Source organism: Lepisosteus platostomus, chromosome 3, assembly GCF_059453375.1.
Source record: "Lepisosteus platostomus isolate fLepPlt1 chromosome 3, fLepPlt1.hap1, whole genome shotgun sequence".
Lineage (NCBI taxonomy): Eukaryota > Metazoa > Chordata > Actinopteri > Semionotiformes > Lepisosteidae > Lepisosteus > Lepisosteus platostomus.
In genome coordinates this window covers 16,379,370-16,400,545 of record NC_142613.1, presented here as the reverse complement: position 1 = coordinate 16,400,545, position 21,176 = coordinate 16,379,370, and the positions used below count along the sequence as shown (strand labels likewise).

Below are 21,176 nucleotides of genomic sequence, written 5' to 3'. Positions count from 1 at the left end.
GTTTAAGCAAAAATCTTTTAAATCGCCCTATAAAGTAGCAAATTTAAATTAGCAAATTTAGAGAGATTGCAGTGATGCTTTGAATTTGTAGATTAAAGCATTTGCTATTAGTGTAATTAAATAGTCTCGTCTGTAATCTTATCACATATTCTTATGGTAGCGGAGTGGTATAACTATCTCGTTGCGTTTACAAAGCATGATTTTAAAACCTTGTAATCCTTGTAATTCATTTTTGAATCCAATTTCTTCCGTTGAGAGCAAGACAACTGCTTATGATCTCAGATTGCATATGAACACATTTAAGTATTGATTTATCTTTTGTTGTAGCCTTTCAGATAACGAAGGTGGGCTATTCTGATTCGTCGCATATAAATATCTGTAGTTCAGGTGGGTAGCTGCGTCAGCATGCGTAGGCTGCAAAGGAACAAGTAATAGGTTTATAAACCTATTACTTGTTCCTTTATAAATATCTGTGGTCTCTAAGCAATAAAAAGAGACTGTTGAAGAAGACCAAACGATCCGGAACAGATAGGATCAAAGGAATATAACTGTAATATGATGGTTCACAAGAAAGGTACGTCGCAGACCATTTGAGAGTTTTTATAGGATGTTAAATTGTGGTGTAAGAAATATTAATACACTGGAAATATTTTACACATTTGTAGAAGCACTGAGAAGTCCTGAGCGACTTTGAAGCGCACAGAAAAATGTGTTATTGTTGGATTTTTGTGATCTTTTTCCACCTATTTGATACCCTTGGACATCAAAGCACCGACACTATAAAGGCTGTTGATCGTGTGTCCAAAGATGTTGTGAGTCAGTGAGTACTGTATATGGTTTGGACAAATTGTACAATTAAGAAGCGCTAGAGATCAATAGAAGGTGATCATCTCAATGCTCCTCAGCTGTAAACTGTCTGTGTATCTCGCCCTACAGAGATTAATACTGAACAGGCTTTTGCCGTCACGTTTTGAGTAAATATATGCTTTGTTGTAAGGTGTGTTTTAGTCAATTCAATTGTAAATTCAGTTCACGATACTCGATTAATCACCAAGAGTGACAATTTAAGCAGAGCAACATAGAGCACATTCCTGATGCATCTAGTAAAATGCATCAGGAATACATGGTATCAAAAAGAGTAAAAGGACTGTAAAATGATCATGAAAGTAACAGAGTGAAAGAAGTGAAAGTAAATGCATATGGACATGTATTTATCAAATTTTCCGCTTTCGGAGCTCTCGAAAATATTCATTTTTTTTCACCTTTACAGGAAAATATAAAATTTTCAAACTCCACTAAAACGTATTTAAAGGTTTCTCTTTATTAAGGGGAAAAATGAAAAAGGCTAAAATTGGTAAGTGATGCTAATAAACAATAGCAAGTTGCATGCTTTTCGTGTTGATTCCTGTGCTACCTAGTTTTATCAACTTCGAAAAACATTTTGTAAAACGGTATAGTGCATGTAAGCAGAGTGGATCTGAAAACGGTTGTTGATAATGAGTTCACGTGCACCTTTTTTCAAATTCTAAAATCTGAATTTCATTTTTATCTGATGAATAAATGATAAACTTGCACCCACGGACAGCTCTCAACATAATCACAAGCTTTTTTTAGCCTATAGCCATACTTTTATAAAAATTTTTATAAGTGTATCGCAGAGTTGCATTACTATTACAAATGATCAAGACATTCTTACTTATGAATAAGAAAAGAGGACTGCCTTGTAAGACTATAAACTTGTCAGGTTTGATCTTTTGATGCAAAAGGAATTCCCGTCCGGGAACATCAAAGAACTGTTGATGGGGAGGTTCATCAAAGACCAACTGTCTGCTATAAATGGTCTTCTAGCCAAGCCTACCCACACGTTCACTTGACCTGAAGACAAGCAAGGGACAAGAAGCAAGCTGCTCTCTTTCCCAGTCAACTCTACAAGCACAACTACAAAACCCAGAATATGGAACATCACATTTTATTTTTTTTCCTCGGCGGACTTGCTGTGTTTTGGACAGGAATCGTCACTACGGACCCTGTTCCGGTAACGGACACAATGGAAGACCTGGACCTGTATGGTGTTGAGGTACATCCCACCTTAGATGGCAATAGATCTGTCTCCAATTCTACAGTTGCTTCCGCTTTGCGACACAGGGGGTCTCAACACAAGAGCAGGTATCCGAGGTACATGATGCACCTCTACCGCTCCGTCAAATCCGCTGGCGGGGTCGGAGCAGCAGCGGCAGCAGCGGGTCAAGCCGAGGACGACCCCGTTCTAAAGGAATCCAATTCGGTACTGAGCCTGGTGGCAAAAAGTAAGTCGTTTTAAAATAAATTCATACTCTTGTTTAAACTATGTCAAAAGAAGTTGTCTTTGGTTAAACAACAAGAATTTACGGCAACAAATGTCTATGGCTGATTGTCAGTGACAAGTAAGCCATATTCATATTTTCTTTTTTTTATTCCTTCTATAGTTAATACACGTCTGTGAGTGATTGTTAGTGTACTGATAGCCAGCACCGGAAGCATTATTTTTCTGTATAGTCTTGTTATTTTATATACATAAATTAGGTTTTAGGGTTACTTGTACTTAAGTTTAGCATCGTCGTGTGTCTAAATAAACTTTGTTATGCAACTGATGGGCTCGAGTAAGCAGGGTCTCAGACTTCACTCTTTATCAGTCAATGGAGTGGTTATCTATCCATCCTTATCAGATCTTCTCCTTTACAGCCTACAGAGTGTTAGAGTGCTTATTAGACTTTAAAGATTTTTGTGAGTGTGTGTATTGCCCCAGACGTCTGTTACAAATGTGACTCCACAGGAGTTCAATATACATTCTGCCTTGTTTTGACATACGGCACGTTTAGTCTGTTGGTAGTGCGCACAATGTTTACTCAAGCGCATCTGCTGGAAGCGCTCAAGTGATACTGTACAGCATTTAGCTCAATCCTCCTCGCTTGCTCGCCTCATTTACTTTTAGCAGAACGTATATCTGGAGTCTTCAAATTTTAACAATGACTTAATAATCTTAATTACAATTCACTGGGTATAATCAAGTCTCCATCCTGATTTGTCTTTCAAAAAGATATGTATGTACGTATTTAAGTGAGAAGTAATCAAACTTCTAGGTTTCTTTTAAATTGTGAATTTGTTCTGATATTTGTTTTCTCCTGTTTTTGTTTTACAGGCTGCCATCAGATTGGGGATAAATGGAGTGTCACTTTTGACATGTCTTCCATCTCTGCTGATGATGATGTCCAGCTGTCTGAGCTCCGCTTCAGACTGCCTTCTTTCTCCGCATCCAAAAGAGTGACGGTGGAGATCTTTCACTCCACGGAGCAGGAGTGTGCCGAGGAGTCAGATAGTCAGCCGTGCCAGGACCGCTTGTTCCTGGGCAGCTTCAGTGCCTCTCCAGCTGACACTAACTCATCCTGGAAAATCTTCAACGTCACAGCCCTGCTCAAGTACTGGCTCCTCCAGGGGGAGAGTTTTGTTAACAGAGAGGGGGCAGCAGTCATAGGGGATCCCCTCCACAAAGTGCCAGAAGAGGAACACAAGGAGAGGCTGGAGCAGGCGCAGCAGCACAAGCACCATGCCAACAGTACTGAGAGCAGCAGCAAGAGTAAAGTCTACCATAAGACTGTGGACCGAGTCATGATGGTGGTCTTCTCCAAACACAACCACTCCAAAAAGGAAACGGGTATGCCAACCCTTATCCACACTGTGGAGCACTCCAAATATATCACCCTGGACAAAGCTGGGGACCAGTCAGGCAGGCGACAGAAGAGGAACAGGAATCAGCAGGAGAGAGTGAAGTTGGCTGGTAATGTTGGGAGCACCGCTCCCACACCTGAGAGCCCCCAGAGTCCACTTTGCAGGAAGGTGGACATGTGGGTAGACTTTGACCAGATTGGCTGGAACCAGTGGATCGTGCACCCGAAACGGTACAATGCCTTCAGGTGCGAGGGAGAGTGTCCCTGTCCTGTGGACGAGACATTTAATCCTACCAACCATGCATATTTGCAGGTACATAATACTGTTATGAATGGATTTATTATCTATAATATTTCATATTTAATTTCTTTATATTTACAAAACAATCCCTAATACTATGAGATATCCAAAGTTTTCACTGGAAATTAAGTTATCAAAATCGATACCTTGTCCACCGATTTCAATGTTATGAATGAATCTCCTTTTATTCAACATAAATACAAGTGCAAATTTCTATAAAACACTGCAATAGGATTTTTAAAAAAAATGTATCACAGAAAAAAATATGTTATCCTTGTAGTTTCACATGACAAACATACTTCTGCTCATTCTAAACATCTATGCATTATTTATCACCTTCAGTACTGCAATAATTTTAAATGTTTTTGCTTCACCTTCACATAGTTTGCTACCAACACATGTGTTTTGTACTGTCCTGTGTCAAAGCTTCTACACTAAGGTGTGTGTTTAATATGATACGGCAATTTCTATTTGTAGTAACAAGTATTTTCTTTTCTCCCTGCAGAGTCTGGTGAAACTGTACCATCCAGACAAAGTGCCAAGTATATCCTGTGTGCCCATAAGACTTGGCCCACTTTCCATGCTCTATTACGAGAATGGAGAGCTGGTACTGCGACATCATGAGGAAATGATGGTGGAGGAGTGTGGCTGTCACTGAGCAGAAGCCCTTAACGACATCACAGAGGGACTCCAATTCCTTTCGGACTCACTTAGAATTCAGAAGCACAAGACCCAGGAGACTCATTTCCTATATTTATTCATGAAATGAGCCACAGAGGCTTGGTCTGAGTAAGCCAGAAGGAATAGAAACTAAAGCAGTCTGAAATGGAGTGAGAAGTATTTTTATGAAGTACTGCACTTTTTGCTTCAGGTTTAGCCTTGCTAACTAGGGATGGGTTACTTTAAACAATTTTGTGGAATAATATTGTTTTTTAATATGTTTTTTCGCAGAGAGTAAACTGACTTTTCCTTAATATCCTGGCAGAGGTGAATCGTTAAGGTGAAAAGCTCTTGTATTTGATTTTTTCTTGTGTAAACTTTAAGTGAACATTTATCAAATGTCAGAGATGCAATATATGTTTTTTTATAAATGTAGTTTCTAATAATTACATGTAATTATAAAGAAGAATTGTGAATACTTTGTATATTAGATATGCATATATTTTACTGGTTATTATTTACAACTCAGAGAAAGCTTTGCAAGTTTGAAGCTCTCAATCAGTAATGCTTGGTTTATATCCTGTGGATAATGGTTGAGTATTTGGGTATGAAACCCAATTAATTATGTAACCATTTCAGAATTGTTTTGTCAGTTTATGTCTTTAAATTGGATTGTAGTAACTTGCAATGTGTTTTGCTTCACATGTTAGATTTATATTTTTGTATCAATGTTACACAAATGGATGCATGTACTGTATATTGGATTATTAAATTATTGTGACAATAAAATTCCTGAATTTGTCCTTTTTGGATTATTTGAACAAAAGCCTCCTGAAACTCTCAATACATTGTATCATACACACTCTGTGTTTCCATTTCTGTTGTTGATTGTTTAAATGACTCAGACAAGTAATTTAAGCATGATGCAAGCCCACCTTTTCCATCTTAACTATTCCATAGGAAATTATTTCCATACAGGTGACCCTATAGTTTAGATCTGATAATTATTTTTATAAACAAATACATAATTGAACTCCAATTAGACTAATTAATATAAATTACTTGGTTCAGTTTTATCACCCTTTTAATTAGGACACTACATTAATAATTCACACATCCATAGGTACCACCCCTGTCTTTAGGAAACATATGACCAAGGTAATGTGTTAAACATCACTTACTATCTTGCCTTGAATATCTGGTTCAAGAGAAGGCAGCCTCTAATTTTAATTAGAGAGCCATGATATATGCAACCAAAGAAAATGAAAAAAACATAAATGCTGATTCACATTCAGTTTGCTAACTATGCATTTCTAATATGTAGTATTATTTTATTTAAGGAACAGGTTAAGGCTTATTCCATGCTGAAAGGAAAAGAAAAGGGACACAATGTTTTGGCTCTGGAGCCTTCTTCAGTTGTCACACCTGAAATAACCAGTCAGAACGATTGTAGGTCTGTGCATTAATACTGCTAGGACTGTGTATTTGTTCAGGGAGGACAAACCTTATACCCTGGCTGGGGAGGGCTGTAGTCTACCATGTTTTTTAAATGTATAACCCCCAAAGAGCAGGGACTTGGCAACATCAATAATCTAAACCAATGATAATATGAATTCCACTCAAGCTTTCAATGAATGGGCCAGGGTGGACTAAGAAACAGACAACAAATGTGCGCTATAAGGACTTCCTAATGTGATCGTTTAAAATGAACTGCGATTCTTTGATCTGTGCTATTGTTCATGTTCTCTGCGTTGTTGTTTTTGGACTCCCCTTGATTTCATGATTCAGCTTTAGGAATGTAGTTAAAAGGTTACACCGCAAGAGGGCGAGGGAAGCCTTTTTTTCTACGAACAAAAGGATCTCAAACGAGACCATAGGACTTTCGTTTCATCAGTTCGTTTGGTAGTAGTTAATTAATGCGATCAAAATCATGAATTGACATCTTAATAAAATATCGACTCTCTAGCTTAAATACTTATGTCACAGTATAATGCTGTTAAAGCGTTTCTGCCATGTACCATTCTTAATGGCTGTATTCATCTGATAAATCTTAATCGTCCCCTTGATCTTCAACAGCTTCTGACATGTTAGAAATTCTAGCTTCTTCCCGTGAAAAACAGGGTTGATAATTTATATTAAAATACAACGCGGGCATGTACTATAGAAAGAGATTATAATTATGCTTTTTCTGTTCCAAATCCAAATACTTTTTTAATGAAACTTTGTTTTAACATGTGTCAGCTTTATTGAGAAGTTATTTTTTCAAACATTGACTAATCGCAACAAATTAATCCTGAAATTAAGAAGCTCTGGCGCTTTATAGATTTAAACTTGATTCGTTTTATTAATTTATATAGACAGTACTTGGATTATACAAGATGAACTGATTTAAAAAATGTTTGAAATGCGTTTTTCTCGGAAGATGATAACGACTGTTTTAATTCAGTGAAATGACTGGTTCGTGGAGTAACTTGATTTTTATTTAGCTTACTGTGTACATTTTGTAACAAGTAGTCAACAAGGTGCACATGACAAAGTGCATAAAATGATAAATATTTTTAAGACGACGGAATATTATTTATCTACATTGCAGATAGGTTGGTAGCAGGACGTTAAAAATACCCCAAAATTAAAAAGATCGGTGCTTAATGTTTCAAACGTTTAAAATGTTTAGTTTAATTGTGTTACTTAGTTTGTAATCATTAACGGATCAACTATGTAAAACCGTTGATGGTAAAATTCAAGAGTGGTAGGAATCTGACTTTGCAGATATTTTTTAATATTCATTATATATGCACATATCTGCCCTTAAACGCGATTTGACTCTTTTATCGAGTCTATTTAAATAGAGAGAATTTGGTGGCATTGTGAAGCTAAATCAAAAATCTTTTAAATCGCTCTGTTGATCCTGAGAGAAGTAGCTAATTAGCAAAATTAGAGTGATTGTGCCGATACTTGAATTGAATTGAATTTTACCTTTTAAAGCATTTGCTTAGAGTATAATTAAATAATTTACATATTCACATATTCTTACAGTAGCTATGTGGTATCTCAGAAAGTTTACAAAGCATGGTATTTCAACTGTGTAATTCGGTAGTTTTTTTGTGTGTTTGTGAACCCACTTCTATCAATAAGAGAAAAAAATCACTGCTAAGCATTCAGATTGTATATATTAACACATATCTGTAGCTATTAAACTTTCATTGTAGCCTAACAGATAATGAAGATGCAGTATTCTGCGTCCTCGCATGAACCTTTAAATGCTTTTGAATTCATATGAAATCTGTGGCACTGCCTTAGTCTGTAAAAGTTAAAAACACTGTTTCAGATACAAAAAAAAAAATAGAACTGTAAGGTGGTGTTCTAGGCGGCTACCTCGCAGCCAATTTGAGACATTTTACAGTATTCCAAAATCTTGGTGTTAGAGCTTTTGAGGTGCTAGAAATATTTTACGCGTTTGAAGAAGCACCCAAGTTCTGAGCGAGTTTAAGCGCACAGGAAGATTTATTGTTTGATCTTTGTGATCTTTTTCCAGCTGTTTGATACCTTTGGACATCAAAGCACCGACACTGTAAAGTATGTTTATTGTGTGTACAATGACGTTGTGGGTCAGTAAGTATATGGTGTGGACAATGTGTACAATAAAGAAACGTTAGGGATCAATAGAAGGTGATCACATCAGCGGTAAACTGCCTATGTATCTCATCCTACAGTGATTAATACTGAACGAACTGAAGGCTAAGTTTTTGTCATCAATTTTGAGAGGGAAAATCAACGTTTTGGGCAGGAACTTCACCCGAGAGAGATGTATTTCTTGTTGCAAGGGTTTTGTTTTTGTAAAATTGCAAAATGCTGCATTGATCAAATTAGGGAGCTTTAGGGAGCTCATTTTCACTTCTTAAAAAAAGAAAAAAAGGTTCCGAACTCCACTGATATTCATTTAAAGAATAACCTTAAGTGATAACAAGTGCTTATTCCTGTGCTTCCAACCTTTATCAGCAATAATATACTTTTTGGATAACAATATTAGTGCGTTTAATTACGAACACTTGGGTTTGAGTACCTGTGTTGATGAGTTTATTTTCATCTTTTTTCGAATTATAAAAACTGAATATAAATTTTATTAGATCTCCAAATAATGACCGGATCCACGGCTAGCTCTCATCACAATCAAAAGCTTTCATTAACATGTGTCTATACTTTTATCATTTATTTCATAAATGTTTTGTTCACTTGTCTTAATCATACAAACGATACCTGCTTTGTTACTTATGAATAAGAAAAGAGGACTGTCTTTTAAGACAATGAACTTGACAGGTGTGTTCTTTCAATGGAAAGGAATAGGCGTCCAGAAACATCAAAGAACTGTTGATGGGGAGGTTCATCAAAGACCAACTGTCTGCTATAAATGGTCTTCTAGCCAAGCCTACCCACACTTTCACTTGAGCTGAGGACAAGCAAGGGACAAGAAGCAAGCTGCTCTCTTTCCCAGGCAACTCTACAAGCACAACTACAAAACCCAGAATATGGAACATCACATTTTCATTTTCTTCCTGGGCGGACTTGCTGTGTTTTGGACAGGAATCGTCACTACGGACCCTGTTCCGGTAACGGACGCAATGGAAGACGGGGACATGTATGGTGTTGAGGTACATCCCACCTTAGATGGCAATAGATCTGTCTCCAATGCAACGGTTGCTCCCGCTTTGCGACACAGGGGGTCTCAACACAAGAGCAGGTATCCGAGGTACATGATGCACCTCTACCGCTCCGTCAAATCCGCTGGCGGGGTCGGAGCAGCAGCGGCAGCAGCGGGTCAAGCCGAGGACGACCCCGTTCTAAAGGAATCCAATTCGGTACTGAGCCTGGTGGCAAAAAGTAAGTCGTTTTATTATAAATTCATACTCTTGTTTAAATTGTGCCAAAGTGGTTGTCTTTGAGTTAACACCAATAATTTACGACAGCAAACGTCTATAGCTGATTGTCAGTGCCGCGATAGCCATATTCATATATTTTCTGTTACTTTTATTGTTAATAACCGTCTGTGGGTGATTGTTAGTGTACTGATAGCCAGTGCCGTAAGTATTCTCTTTCTGTATATTCTTGTTATTTTATATACATAAATTAGGTTTTAGGGTTACTTGTAATGTGTTCGAGATGCCTGTTTAAGTTCAGCATCATCGTGTGTCTCACACTTTGCTATGCAGCTGAAGGACTCCAGGAAGCAGGGTTTCAGACTTTACGCTTGATCAGTCAATAGAGAGGTTATCTATCCACCCTCATCAGATCTTCACTTTTACAACCTACAGTGTGTTAGGGTGCTTATTAGACTTTAAAGTTTTTTTTTGTGAATGTGTGTATTGGTGAGCCCAGACGTCTGTTACAAATGTGACTGCAAAGGAGTTCAATATACATTCTGCCGTGTTTTGACATTTGGCACGTTTAGTCTGTTAGTGCGCAATGTTTTTTCAAGCGCATCTGCTGGCAACGCTCAAGTGACACTGTGCAGCATTTAGCTCAATCCTCCTAGCTTGCTCGCCTCATTTACCTATAGTAGAACGGGTGTCTGGCGTCTTTGTTGTTTATGCAATAATCCTAATTTAAGTCTACTGAATATAGATAGGTTTCCATACTGATTTGACTTTCAGAAAGATTCATTTACATGAGAAAGATTTTAATTTACTGAAAATAAAACATTTCTGAAACATTAATCAGCAAACTATAGTTTTTTTAATCTTTCATTTAATGTTTGGTCTTGTTCTGATATTTGATTTCTCCTGTTTTTGTTTTACAGGCTGCCATCAGATTGGGGATAAATGGAGTGTCACTTTTGACATGTCTTCCATCTCTGCTGATGACGATGTCCAGCTGTCTGAGCTCCTTTTCAGACTGCCTTCTTTCTCTGCATCCAAAAGAGTGACGGTGGAGATCTTTCACTCCAGGGAGCAGGAGTGTGCCGAGGAGTCAGATAGTCAGCCGTGCCAGGACCGCTTGTTACTGGGCAGCTTCAGTGCCTCTCCAGCTGACACTAACTCGTCCTGGAAAATCTTCAACGTCACAGCCCTGCTCAAGTACTGGCTCCACCAGGGGGAGAGTTTTGTTAACAGAGAGGAGGCAGCAGTCATAGGGGATCCCCTCCACAAAGTGCCAGAAGAGGAACACAAGGAGAGGCTGGAGCAGGCGCAGCAGCACAAGCACCATGCCAACAGCACTGAGAGCAGCAGCAAGAGTAAAGTCTACCATAAGACTGTGGACCGAGTCATGATGGTGGTCTTCTCCAAACACAACCACTCCAAAAAGGAAACGGGTATGCCAACCCTTATCCACACTGTGGAGCACTCCAAATATATCACCCTGGACAAAGCTGGGGACCAGTCAGGTCGGCGACAGAAGAGGAACAGGAATGAGCAGGAGAGAGTGAAGTTGGCCGGTAATGTTGGGGTCACCGCTCCCATACCTGAGAGCCCCAAGAGTCCACTGTGCAGGAAGGTGGACATGTGGGTAGACTTTGACCAGATTGGCTGGAACCAGTGGATCGTGCACCCGAAACGGTACAATGCCTTCAGGTGCGAGGGAGAGTGTCCCTGTCCTGTGGACGAGACATTTAATCCTACCAACCATGCATACATGCAGGTACGTAATATTGTTATGAATGGAACTTTTCATCTAAGATATTTCATATTTAATTTACTTTAATCTAAAAAATCCATAACACTCTGAGTTCTCTAAATTTCTCACTTGAAATTCTCTAAATCAATATCTTGTCCACATATTTCGGTGTTATTAAACATTGCAATAGGATTCTTAAAGATTATATATCAGAATAAAATTATGTTATCCTTGTAGTTTCACATCACTAAGATACTTCTGTACATTCTACACATTTATGCATTACTTATCACCTTCAGTGCCGCAATGATTTTAAACAACGTTTTTTATTCACCGTCAAATAGTTTGCTACCAACACGTGTTTTGTACTGTCCTGTTTCAAAGCTTCTACACTAAGGTGTGTGTTTAATACGATACGGCAATTTCTATTTGTAGTAACAAGTATTTTCTTTTCTCCCTGCAGAGTCTGGTGAAACTGTACCACCCAGACAAAGTGCCAAGTATATCCTGCGTGCCCTCAAGACTTGGCCCACTTTCCATGCTCTATTACGAGAATGGAGAGCTGGTACTGCGACATCATGAGGAAATGATGGTGGAGGAGTGTGGCTGTCACTGAGCAGAACCCCTTAACGGCATCACAGAGGGACTCAAATTCACTTCGGACTCACTTAGAATTCAGAAGCACAAGACCCAGGAGACTCATTTCCTATATTTATTCACGAAATGAGCCACAGAGGCTTGGTCTGAGTAAGCCAGAAGAAATAGAAACTAAAGCAATATGAAATGGTGTGAAAAGTATTTTTTTTAAATACTGCAATTTTTACTTCAGGTTTATCTTTGCTAACTAGGTATGGGTTACTTTAAACAATTTTGTGGAATAATGTTGTTTTTGAATATGTTTTTTCGCAGAGAGTAAACTGACTTTTCATAAATATCCTGGCAAAGGTGCATCGTAAAAGCTCTTGTATTTGATTTTTTCTTGGGTATAGTTTAAGTGATCAAATGTCAGAGATGCAATATATGTTTTTTTTTATAAATGTAGTTTCAAATAATGACATGTTATTAGAAAGACGAACTGTGAATACTTTGTATATTAGATATACATATATTATACTGGTTATTATTTACAACTCAGAGAAAGCTTTGCAAGTTTGAAGCTCTCAATCAGTAATGGTTGGTTTATATCCTGTGGATAATGGTTGAGTATTTGGGTATGAAACCCAATTAATTATGTCACCGTTTCAGAATTGTTTTGTCAGTTTATGTCTTTAAATTGGATTGTAGTAACTTGCAATGTGTTTTGCTTCACATTTTAGATTTATATTTTTGTAACAATGTTACACAAATGGATGCATATACTGTATATTGGATTATTAAACTATTGTAACAATAAAATTCCTGAATGTGTCCTTTTTGGATAATTTGAACAAAAGCCTCCTGAACCTCTCAATATATCGTATCACACTCTGTGTTTCCATTTCTGTTGTTGATTGTTTAAATGACTCAGACAAGTAAGTTAAGCGTGACGCAAGCCCACCTTTTCCATCTTAACTATTCCATAGGAAATTATTTCCACACAGGTGACCCTATAGTTAGTTCTGGTAATTATTTTCATAAGCATATACATAATTGAACTCTAATTAGACTAGTTAATATAAATTACTTGGTTCAGTTTTATCACCCTTTCAATTGATGGGCACTTCATTAATAATTCACACATCCATGGGTATCACCCCTGTCTTAAGGAAACATATGACTAAGGTCATGTGTTAAACATCGCTCACTATCTTGCCTGGAAAATCTGGTTCAGAGGAAAGCAGCCTCTAATTTTAATTAGAGAGCCATGATATATGCAACCAAAGAAAATGAAAAAAACATAAATGCTGATTCACATTCAGTTTGCTAACTATGCATTTCTAATATGTAGTATTATTTTATTTAAGGAACAGGTTAAGGCTTATTCCATGCTGAAAGGAAAAGAAAAGAGACACAATGTTTTGGCTCTGGAGCCTTCTTCAGTTGTCACACCTGAAATAACCAGTCAGAACGATTGTAGGTCTGTGCATTAATACTGCTAGGACTGTGTATTTGTTCAGGGAGGACATACCTTATACCCTGGCTGGGGAGGGCTGTAGTCTATATACAGGGTGTATAACCCCCAAAGAGCAGAGACTTGGCAACATCAATAATCTAAAACCAATGATAATATGAATTCCACTCAAGCTATCAATAAATGGGCCAGGGTGGACTAAGAAACAGACAACAAATGTGCGCTATAAGGACTTCCTAATGTGATCGTTTACAATGAACTGCGATTCTTTGATCTGTGCTATTGTTCACGTTCTCTGCGTTGTTGTTTTTGGACTCCCCTTGATTTCAAGATTCAGCTTTAGGAATGTAGTTAAAAGGTTACACCGCAAGAGGGCGAGGGAAGCCTTTTTTTCTACGAACAAAAGGATCTCAAACGAGACCATAGGACTTTCGTTTCATCAGTTCGTTTGGTAGTAGTTAATTAATGCAATCAAAAGGATCAATTGACATCTTAATAAAATATCGACTCTGTAGCTTAAATACTTATGTCACAGTATAACGCTGTTAAAGCGTTTCTGCCATGTACCATTCTTAATGGCTGTATTCATCTGATAAATCTTAATCGTCCCCTTGATCTTCAAAAGCTTCTTTCTGACGTTTAAGAAACTCCGGCTTCTTACGGTGAAAAAAAGCTTCGATACTTTATATTAAAATACATGGCAGGGCATGTACTATAGAAGGAGGATATAATGATACTTTTTTTGTTCCAAAACCAGAGATGTTTTCAATGAAAGATTGTCTTAACAAGTGTCGGCTTTTTTGAGGAGGTATGTTTTCAAACATTTTATAAAATATTCGCAACAAATTAAAAATGAAAGTAAGAAGCTCTGGCGCTTTATAGATTTAATCTTAATTAGTTTTATTCATTTATAAAGACAGAATTTTAATCATACAAGATTAACTGAGTTAAAAAAGTGTGAAATGCGTTTTTCTCGGAAGGTGATAACGACTGTTTAAAGTGAAATGACTGGTTCGTGGATTTTTATTTAGCTTGCTCGGTACTTTTTGTAAAAAACAGTCAACATTTACAAGTTAGTAAGGTGTACATGACAAAATCCCATAAAATGATAAATATTTGTAAACGACGGAATATTATTTAATTTTCAACATTTCAGACAGGTTTGTATCACTAAGTTAAAAATACCTCAAAATTAAAAAGCTCGGTGCCTAATGTTTAAAACGTTTTAAATGTTTAGTTTAATTGTGTTCGTTTGTAATCATTAAATGATCAAATACATAATGACGGAAAAAATCAATAGGGGTAAGAATTTGATCTTGTAGACATTTTTAAATGTTCATTATATATGCACGTCTGACCTTTAAACCCGATTTGACTCAATAGAGAGAAGTTGGTGGCATTATGCAGCTAAAACTAACATCTTTTAAATCCTTCCGTTGATCCCGAGAGAAGTAGCTAATTAGCAAAATTAGAGTGATTTTGCTGATAATTTGAATTTGCCATTTAAAGAGTTTGCTAAGAATGTAATTAATTTCGTCTGCAATCTTATCACATATTCTTCCGGTAGTTGTGTAGTATCTCCGATAGTTCGCAAAGCATGGTGTTTAAATTGTGTAATTCGGTAGTTTTTTTGTGTGTTTGTGAACCCACTTCTATCAATAAGAGAAAAAAATCACTGCTAAGCATTCAGATTGTATATATTAACACATATCTGTAGCTATTAAACTTTCATTGTAGCCTAACAGATAATGAAGATGCAGTATTCTGCGTCCTCGCATGAACCTTTAAATGCTTTTGAATTCATATGAAATCTGTGGCACTGCCTTAGTCTGTAAAAGTTAAAAACACTGTTTCAGATACAAAAAAAAATAGAACTGTAAGGTGGTGTTCTAGGCGGCTACCTCGCAGCCAATTTGAGACATTTTACAGTATTCCAAAATCTTGGTGTTAGAGCTTTTGAGGTGCTAGAAATATTTTACGCGTTTGAAGAAGCACCCAAGTTCTGAGCGAGTTTAAGCGCACAGGAAGATTTATTGTTTGATCTTTGTGATCTTTTTCCAGCTGTTTGATACCTTTGGACATCAAAGCACCGACACTGTAAAGTATGTTTATTGTGTGTACAATGACGTTGTGGGTCAGTAAGTATATGGTGTGGACAATGTGTACAATAAAGAAACGTTAGGGATCAATAGAAGGTGATCACCTTAATGGTCCTCAGCAGTAAACTGCCTGTGTATCTCATCCTACAGTGATTAATACTGAACGAACTAAAGGCTCAGTTTGTTTTGTCATCATTTTGAGAGGGAAAATCAACGTTTTTGGCATCCAATTTTCACCGTTTAAAAAAAAGAAAAAAAGGTTCCGAACTCCACTGATTTTCATTTAAAGAATAACCTTAAGTGATAACAAGTTGAATCTTTTTCGTGCTTATTGTACTGTGCTTCCAACCTTTATCAGCAATAATATTCTTTTTGGAAAACAATATCAGTGCGTTTAATTACGAACACTTGGGTTTGAGTACCTGTGTTGATAATGAGTTTATTTTCATCTTTTTTCGAATTATAAAAACTGAATGTAAATTTTATTAGATCTCCAAATAATGAACGGATCCACGGCTAGCTCTCATCACAATCAAAGCTTTCATTAGCATGTGTCTATACTTTTATCATTTATTTCATAAATGTGTTGTTCACCTGTCTTAATCATACAAACGATACCTGCTTTGTTGCTTATGAATAAGAAAAGAGGACTGTCTTTGAAGACAATGAACTTGACAGGTGTGGCCTTTAAATGGAAAGTAATACTCGTCCAGGAACATCAAAGAACTGTTGATGGGGAGGTTCATCAAAGACCAACTGTCTGCTATAAATGGTCTTCTAGCCAAGCCTACCCACACTTTCACTTGAGCTGAGGACAAGCAAGGGACAAGAAGCAAGCTGCTCTCTTTCCCAGGCAAGTCTACAAGCACAACTACGAAACCCAGAATATGGAGCATCACATTTTCATTTTCTTCCTGGGCGGACTTGCTGTGTTTTGGACAGGAATCGTCACTACGGACCCTGTTCCGGTAACGGGCACAATGGAAGACGGGGACATGTATGGTGTTGAGGTACATCCCACCTTAGATGGCAATAGCTCTGTCTCCAATGCTACGGTTGCTCCCCCTTTGCGACACAGGGGGTCTCAACACAAGAGCAGGTATCCGAGGTACATGATGCACCTCTACCGCTCCGTCAAATCCGCTGGCGGGGTCGGAGCAGCAGCGGCAGCAGCGGGTCAAGCCGAGGACGACCCCGTTCTAAAGGAATCCAATTCGGTACTGAGCTTAGTGGCAAAAAGTAAGTCGTTTTATTATAAATTCATACTCTTGTTTAAATTGTGCCAAAGTGGTTGTCTTTGAGTTAACACCAATAATTTACGACAGCAAACGTCTATAGCTGATTGTCAGTGCCGCGATAGCCATATTCATATATTTCCTGTTACTTTTATTGTTAATAACCGTCTGTGGGTGATTGTTAGTGTACTGATAGCCAGTGCCGTAAGTATTCTCTTTCTGTATATTCTTGTTATTTTATATACATAAACTAGGTTTTAGGATTACTTGTAATGTGTTCGAGATGCCTGTTTAAGTTCAGCATCATCGTGTGTCTCACACTTCGCTATGCAGCTGATGGACTCCAGGAAGCAGGGTTTCAGACTTTACGCTTGATCAGTCAATAGAGAGGTTATCTATCCACCCTCATCAGATCTTCACTTTTACAACCTACAGTGTGTTAGGGTGCTTATTAGACTTTAAAGTTTTTTTTGTGAATGTGTGTATTGGTGAGCCCAGACGTCTGTTACAAATGTGACTGCAAAGGAGTTCAATATACATTCTGCCGTGTTTTGACATTTGGCACGTTTAGTCTGTTAGTGCGCAATGTTTTTTCAAGCGCATCTGCTGGCAACGCTCAAGTGACACTGTGCAGCATTTAGCTCAATCCTCCTAGCTTGCTCGCCTCATTTACCTATAGTAGAACGGGTGTCTGGCGTCTTTGTTGTTTATGCAATAATCCTAATTTAGGTCTATTGAATATAGATAGGTTTCCATACTGATTTGACTTTCAGAAAGATTCATTTACATGAGAAAGATTTTAATTTCCTGAAAATAAAAAAAATTCTGAAACATGAATCAGCAAACTTTATAGTTTTTTTTTAATCTTTCATTTAATGTATGGTCTTGTTCTGATATTTGATTTCTCCTGTTTTTGTTTTACAGGCTGCCATCAGATTGGGGATAAATGGAGTGTCACTTTTGACATGTCTTCCATCTCTGCTGATGACAATGTCCAGCTGTCTGAGCTCCGCTTCAGACTGCCTTCTTTCTCTGCATCTAAAAGAGTGACGGTGGAGATCTTTCACTCCAGGGAGCAGGAGTGTGCCGAGGAGTCAGATAGCCAGCCGTGCCAGGACCGCTTGTTCCTGGGCAGCTTCAGTGCCTCTCCAGCTGACTCTAACTCGTCCTGGAAAATCTTCAATATCACAGCCCTGCTCAAGTACTGGCTCCACCAGGGGGAGAGTTTTGTGAACGGAGAGGAGGCAGCAGTCATAGGGGATCCCCTCCATGAAGTGCCAGAAGAGGAACACAAGGAGAGGCTGGTGCAGGGGCAGCAGCACAAGCACCATGCCAACAGCACCGAGAGCAGCAGCGAGAGGAAAGTCTACCATAAGACTGTGGACCGAGTCATGATGGTGGTCTTCTCCAAACACAACCACTCCAGAGAGGAAACGGGTATGCCAACCCTTATCCACACTGTGGAGCACTCCAAATATATCACCCTGGACAAAGCTGGGGACCAGTCAGGTCGGCGACAGAAGAGGAACAGGAATGGGCAGGAGAGAGTGAAGTTGGCCGGTAATGTTGGGGGCACTGCTCCCACACCTGAGAGCCCCCAGAGTCCACTTTGCAGGAAGGTGGACATGTGGGTAGACTTTGACCAGATTGGCTGGAACCAGTGGATCGTGCACCCGAAACGGTACAATGCCTTCAGGTGCGAGGGAGAGTGTCCCTGTCCTGTGGACGAGACATTTAATCCTACCAACCATGCATACATGCAGGTACGTAATACTGTTATGAATGAATTTATTATCTATAATATTTCATATTTAATTTCTTTATATTTACAAAACAATCCCTAATACTATGAGATATCCAAAGTATTCACTGGAAATTAAATTATCAAAATTGATACCTTGTCCACAGATTTCAATGTTATGAATGAATCTCCTTTTATTCAACATAAATACAAGTGCAAATTTCTATAAAACATTGCAATAGGATTCTTAAAGAATATATATCGGAGAAAAAATGATGTTATCCTTGTAGTTTAACATGACTAAGATACTTCTGCTCATTCTACACATCTAAGCATTACTTATCACCTTCAGTGCTGCAATAATTTTAAACAACGTTTTTTCTTCACCTTCAAATAGTTTGCTACCAACATGTGTTATATACTGTACTGTGTCAAACATTCTACACTAAGGTGTGTGTTTAATACGATAGGGCAATTTCTATTTGTAGTAACAAGTATTTTCTTTTCTCCCTGCAGAGTCTGGTGAAACTGTACCATCCAGACAAAGTGCCAAGTATATCCTGCGTGCCCACAAGACTCGGCCCACTTTCCATGCTCTATTACGAGAATGGAGAGCTGGTACTGCGACATCATGAGGAAATGATGGTGGAGGAGTGTGGCTGTCACTGAGCAGAACCCCTTAACGGCATCGTAGTTTAACTCATATTCACTTCGGACTTAGAAATTAGAAGTCCGCACTTAGAAATCAGAAGCACTAGAACGAAAAGACTCGTTTCCTATCTTTATTCATGAAATGAGATGTGGGGGCTCGATGCGAGTAACCCAAAAGGAATGGAAACTCAGGTGGTCTGGTTTCAAATGTATTTTTATAAAATACTGAATTTTTGCTTCAGGTATGACCTTGTTAACTAGGTATATGTTACTTTTTGCAATGTGTGGAATGGTATTGTTGTTGAATATACATATATTTTGTGCCAGAGAGTAGACTGACTTTTCAGTCATTTCCTGGCCAAGGTAAATCATAAAAGCTCTTGTATATATCTTTTGTATGTTGTTATCAAATGTCGGGGATGTGATATTTACCGTTTCAAAAATTTAGTTATAATAAATACATGTAATTAGAAATGTGAATAATGTATATATCATATATTATTGATTAGATTGCAATTCAGACTATTTTTAAGCTTTCAGTTCCCCATTGTTGTAATAAAGCTACACAGATTCATTTTTGGGGGTCATTAAAGTAGTTTGTAAAATATGAATTGATGTTTTTAAAATCATATGGATTGGTAATTATAATAATTGTTTAAAAGGACACTATGTTCTTCCTAATTTGAAAATAAATAAAATATGTTTTTTCAAAAATTGATGAAGTCTCTCAAAGTCAAGTCTCTCCTGCAGTTATCTTTGGGGTTAGGATTTCCTCTGCTTTCTTACTCTAAAATATAAAGAACTACACATTTTGTGTAAAAATTATTTTAAACTATGAGTACTGTGAGGAACCTTACACAGCCCAACAAGCTCTGCCAATCAAGAAAAAGAAAAGTGCAGGGTACTGGTCTTGGGTTGCTGTGTGTTATATATAGATAGATAGATACTTTATTGATCCCGTGAGGGAAATTGCAGTGCAACAGCAGCTTAACACACACAACACAGCCACAGTGTAACGAATTATATACTAATAGTACAATACATACAATACAATACAAGAGTTACTCACAGTCCGGACACACAAGAGGAAACTAGAACAGAACAGTACACAGAAAATCGTATCACACGTATGAATATAAATATAGATGTAACCATAGATATAAATATAAATATAAATGTATTGCACAGGTCCCTGGCATATATTGCACAAAAGTGGTTGTAAACGGGAAAAAGAAAGAGAACAGATGTAGCAGTATATGTGTATATGCGTTTAGTCCAGAAACAGGTCACTGTCGCTGTTGCCTCTGCCAAGACGCAAGGTGGATGCGTTGTACAGTCTTATGGCAGACGGCAAGAATGACCTCCTGTAGCGCTCCCTGTCGCACCGTGGGTGAATCAGTCTATTGCTGAACGTGCTCTTCATTCCTGCAAGCCTGTCATAGAGGGGATGGGAGAAGTTGTCCATGATGGCCTCCAGTTTGGACATCATTCTCCTCTCAGTTATATGTTATATGTTAAAATGTATTAATTTTGAAATAAAACAAAGTTAAATACAATATTTCATGGACCTTTAGTTCAATCTAAGTGATAACATTTTTTGATTACAGACGCAATGAAATCTGTTATTATGATGTAAACTCCCTATGAAATGGCTTAGAATTATCCTTTGGGAAAACCTGTAGTTCTTCCCCAGTGTTTCTGTTCCACCGTGTCAGTTTCCTTGCGTGAGGTCATGCCCTTTCAGATTCTAAGGTGGGGAGAATGTTTACTTTGGAACAGTAAGGAGGGGGGGGGGGGGGGGGGGTTCTGGTGTCAGGAAGTAAATTCCTCAATGGGCCCGACACTTTGCAATTTCACAAGAACATGCCATTTGAGGTTCACGACAAGATGATGAGAAACTACTGTGTGCACGAAGAAGCAGGCGGTGAAAGGGCTGTTAAGACAGTATTCAACTGTTCCTCCGCAGATATCACTTCCCTGTACGCTCTCTAGGGATTATCACATGAGATACTGTACATTTAAAATAAATATAATGAAAATATTTGACTTTGGCAGGGGAATACTGTTCTAAATCTATTGTAAGGCCATGACTTCCTCCATTTTAATGTATTAAAACATGGATGAGT

At 38.0% G+C, this 21,176-nt stretch overlaps 3 protein-coding genes across 3 annotated transcripts; all 3 read left to right on the top strand.

The window, feature by feature from the left end:
• The first annotated feature begins 2,097 nt into the window (after positions 1-2,097).
• Positions 2,098-4,768, top strand: LOC148674538 (nodal homolog 2-A-like). The gene is made up of 3 exons (XM_088627173.1): positions 2,098-2,306; positions 3,179-4,017; positions 4,511-4,768. Exons 1-3 carry the CDS (start codon positions 2,180-2,182, stop codon positions 4,661-4,663), a joined length of 1,119 nt encoding a protein of 372 aa, XP_088483299.1. The 5' UTR covers positions 2,098-2,179; the 3' UTR covers positions 4,664-4,768.
• A 4,328-nt stretch (positions 4,769-9,096) lies between these two features.
• LOC148674537 (nodal homolog 2-A-like) lies at positions 9,097-12,614 on the top strand. Its single transcript, XM_088627172.1, has 3 exons — positions 9,097-9,543; positions 10,460-11,298; positions 11,738-12,614. Exons 1-3 carry the CDS (start codon positions 9,192-9,194, stop codon positions 11,888-11,890), a joined length of 1,344 nt encoding a protein of 447 aa, XP_088483298.1. The 5' UTR covers positions 9,097-9,191; the 3' UTR covers positions 11,891-12,614.
• Positions 12,615-15,177: 2,563 nt separating this feature from the next.
• Positions 15,178-19,795, top strand: LOC148674536 (nodal homolog 2-A-like). Its single transcript, XM_088624737.1, has 3 exons — positions 15,178-16,662; positions 17,583-18,421; positions 18,916-19,795. Exons 1-3 carry the CDS (start codon positions 16,311-16,313, stop codon positions 19,066-19,068), a joined length of 1,344 nt encoding a protein of 447 aa, XP_088480863.1. The 5' UTR covers positions 15,178-16,310; the 3' UTR covers positions 19,069-19,795.
• The last annotated feature ends 1,381 nt before the right edge of the window (positions 19,796-21,176 follow it).